Source organism: Ailuropoda melanoleuca, chromosome 9, assembly GCF_002007445.2.
Source record: "Ailuropoda melanoleuca isolate Jingjing chromosome 9, ASM200744v2, whole genome shotgun sequence".
Taxonomy (NCBI): domain Eukaryota; kingdom Metazoa; phylum Chordata; class Mammalia; order Carnivora; family Ursidae; genus Ailuropoda; species Ailuropoda melanoleuca.
The window spans coordinates 62548795-62552566 of NC_048226.1; the positions used below are offsets into that span (position 1 = coordinate 62548795).

General features: G+C 37.7%; 1 protein-coding gene across 1 annotated transcript; it reads right to left on the reverse strand.

Annotated features, from left to right (window-relative positions):
- Window positions 1–1936: 1936 nt before the first annotated feature.
- Window positions 1937–2573, reverse strand: LOC100472976 (60S ribosomal protein L12-like). The gene has a single exon (XM_034668308.1). It carries the CDS (start codon window positions 2488–2490, stop codon window positions 1993–1995), a length of 498 nt encoding a protein of 165 aa, XP_034524199.1. The 5' UTR covers window positions 2491–2573; the 3' UTR covers window positions 1937–1992.
- Between the last annotated feature and the right edge of the window lie 1199 nt (window positions 2574–3772).

Consider the following 3772-nt stretch of genomic DNA (forward strand, 5'->3'; position numbering starts at 1 on the left):
AGTTGTATAATATCCCATTTATGTTTGATTATTCTAAGCCTAATTTAAAAATAAATTTAAGGCTTTATTTCTATCCTATAGACAATAAGAAGTGCTCGTTGTGGAAAATGAGAAAATACACATGAGCAGACATAATTAACAGATAATCAAGTTCAGCCATTATATTGCTAATCAGTGATAATAATTATTAACAACTCAGTGTATATCAAAAAACAATATAACATAGTAGAACTAACACTGTCTTAAAAATAGGTTTCCCTAGTTATGTGTCCCCAATTGACCACTTCCTAGAAATTATTATACCTCTTGATGCCTCAGATTCCTCATCTATAAAATGGAGATAACAATGATACTTTCTTCATAGGCTTTTTGTAAGAATTATGTAGAATAATGTATACAAATACTCTGGGAGCTGTTTTTGCTATTATCTTTCCAGATCTTTTGATACACATATATACATTTAAAATAAAATCAGATTGCACACATTGATTTTTAGCCTGTTTGTCCACTTAATAATATATGATGTATCTTTTTAGATATCCCATGTTCATGAATTGGAAGGATATCACTAAAATGTCCATACTACCCAAAGCAATCTACAGATTAATGTAATCCCATCAAAATTCCAATAACATTTTCTCTAAAAATAGAAAAAAACAATCCTAAAATTCAAATGGAACCACAAAAGACCCTCAAAGCCAAAGCAATCTTGAGCAAGAAGAACAAAGCTGGAGGCATCACACTTCCTGATTTCAATATATATTACCAAACTAGTAATCAGAACAATACTGTACTGGCATAAAAACATACATATAAACTCATGGAACAGAATAGAGAGGCCAGAAATAAATCCATGAATATATAGTCAACTGACCTTCAATGAGGGTGCCGAGAACACACAATATAGAAAGGAGAATCTCTTCAATAAATGGTTATGGGGAAATTGATTATGTACCTGTGAAGGATGAAATTGGACCCTTGTCTTACAACACATACAAAAACCAACTAAAAATGGTTTAAGAGCTTAAGCATAAGACCTGGAACTGTGAAACTGCTAGAAGAAAACAAGGAGAAAAGCTTTTCTTGACATTGGTCTGAGCAATGATGTTTTTGCATATGTGTTCCCTAAAGTATAAGCAACAAAAGCAAAAACAGACAAATGGGATTGCTTCTCCTTCTGCCTCTCCTCCCACTCATTCTCTCAACCTTTCTCTCTCTCTCAAATAAAAAAATAAAATCTTAAAAAATAATAAAAGTGGAACTACCATATGATCCAGCAATCCCACTTGTATGTGTATATCTAAAGGAAGTAAAATTGGTACCCCAAAGAGATATCTGCACTCCCATACGTATCTGTCATACCATTATTCACAATAGCCAAGATATAGAAACGTAACTATCCATTGACAGATGAACGGATAATGAAAATGTGATACACACACACACACACACATGCACACAAACACACAAACACAGGAATATTTTTCAGCCTGGAAAAAGAAAGGAAACTCTGCCATTTGCAACAACACAGAAGAACCTGGAGGACATTATGCTAAGTGAAATAAGCCAGACACAGAAAGACAAATATTACATGGTTGCATATAAGGAATCTAAAAAATTCAAACTCAAGAGCAAAGAGTAGAAACGGTGGTTGCCAAGGGCTAAGGGGTGCAGAAAATAGGGTACAAAATTTCAGTTATGCAGAATGAATAGGGTACAAAGTTTCAGTTATGTAGAATGAATAAATTCTGAGAATCTAATATACAGCATGGTGATTATAGTTCATAATACTGTATTGTATACTTGGAATGCACTGAGATGAAGGATGTGTTAATTAGCTTAATTGTGATCATTTTGCAATGTATGCATATACCAAATCATTACTTTGTATACCTTGAGTATATACGTAAAATAAAATTAACATATGACAAATATCTTTTTTTTTTTTTTTGGTTGTCAAATGATCCTTTATTGAAATATTTTCCTTTGTAGTTAACTAGCTGGGCATTCCACTGCACCACTGTTGATGTCATCTATGATGTCATGAGGGTGGCGGCCATCAACATTGCAGCCCACAGACTGGGCCATCCCCAGGATCTCTTTAATGGTTCCAGAGAGTTCTCTGGCTAAAGATCGGTGTCGCATCTGTCGGACAATATTGACAATCTCATCAAAAGTGATATTTCCACTGTGCTTAATGTTTTTCTGCTTCTTTCTGTCTCTTGGTGGTTCCTTGAGGGCTTTGATAATCAGGGCAGAGGCAGAGGGTACCGCTTCAATCTGGGCCTGTCTGTTCTGAATGGTCAGTTTCACAGTAATCCTTAGACCCTTCCAATCACCGGTTGCCTTGGCGATGTCATCACCAACCTTTTTTGGAGACAGACCCAGCGGGCCGATCTTCGGGGCCAGGGCAGACGTGGCACCGACCTCGCCACTGGTGCACCTCAGGTACACGACTTTGATCTCGTTGGGGTCGAACTTAGGCGGCATGGCGGAGGTGGCTGGTGTCGGATGAACCCGGATTCGGGACGACCGAAGACAGTTGCACCTTTGCCTCCTCCGAGCCGAAAGCCAAAAGAGCGACAAATATCTTTTACTTTTATTTTTTGAAGGTTTTCTATTTCATCTAACTTTATTTTTTTTTTAATTTTTCTTAGTGAACATACAGTGCAATATTGGTTTCTGGGGTAGAATTCAGTGATTCATCATTTACATACAACACCCAGTGCTCATCACAACAAATGCCCTCCTTAATACCCATCACCCATGTAGCCATCCCCCTACCCATCTAGCCATCCCTCCATCAGCCCTCAGCTTGTTCTCTTATCGTTAAGAGTCCCTTGTGGTTTATTTCCCTCTCACATTCCCCCCCCACCACCTTCCCATATGTTCATTTGTTTTCTTTCTTAAATTCTACCTATGAATGAGATCATATGGTATTTGTCTTTCTCTGAATGACTTATTTCACTTAGCATAATACACTCTAGCTTCACCCACGTCATTGCAAATGGCAAGATTTCATTTTTTTGATGGCTGAGTAGTATTCCATTGTATATACATACCACATCTTTTTTATCCATTCATTAGTCGGTGGACATTTGGGCTCTCTCCATAGTTTGGCTATTGTTGATAAAGCTGCTATAAACATAGGGGTGCATGTATCCCTTCAAATCTGTATTTTTGTATCCTCTGGGTAAATACCCAGCAATTGCTGGGTCATAGGGTAGTTCTATTTTTAACATTTTGAGGAGCCTCCACACTGTTCTCCAGAGAGGCTGCACCAGTTTGCACTCCCACCGACAGTGTGAGATGGTTCCCCTTTTTCTGCATCCTCGCCAACACCTGTTGCTTCTTCTGTTAATCTTAGCCATTCCAACAGTTGTGAGGAGGTATCTCATCATGGTTTTGACTTGTATTTCCCTGATGATGAGTGATGCTGAGCATCTTTTCAAGTGACTATTAGCCAGCTGGATGTTTTCTTTGAAAAACGTCTATCCATGTTTCCTGCCCATTTCTTAACTGGATTATTTGGTTTTGGGTGTTAATTTTGGTAAGTTCTTTATAGATTTTGGATACTAACCCTTTATCTGATAAGTCGTTTACAAATATCTTCTCCCATTCTGTAGGCTGCCTTTTAATTTTGTTGATTGTTCCCTTTGCTGTGCAGAAGCTTTTTATCTTGATGAGATCTCAATAAGTCATTTTTGCTTGTTTCCCTTGCCTTTGGAGATGGCGTCTAGCGAGAAGTTTCTATGGCTGGGGTCAAAGAGGT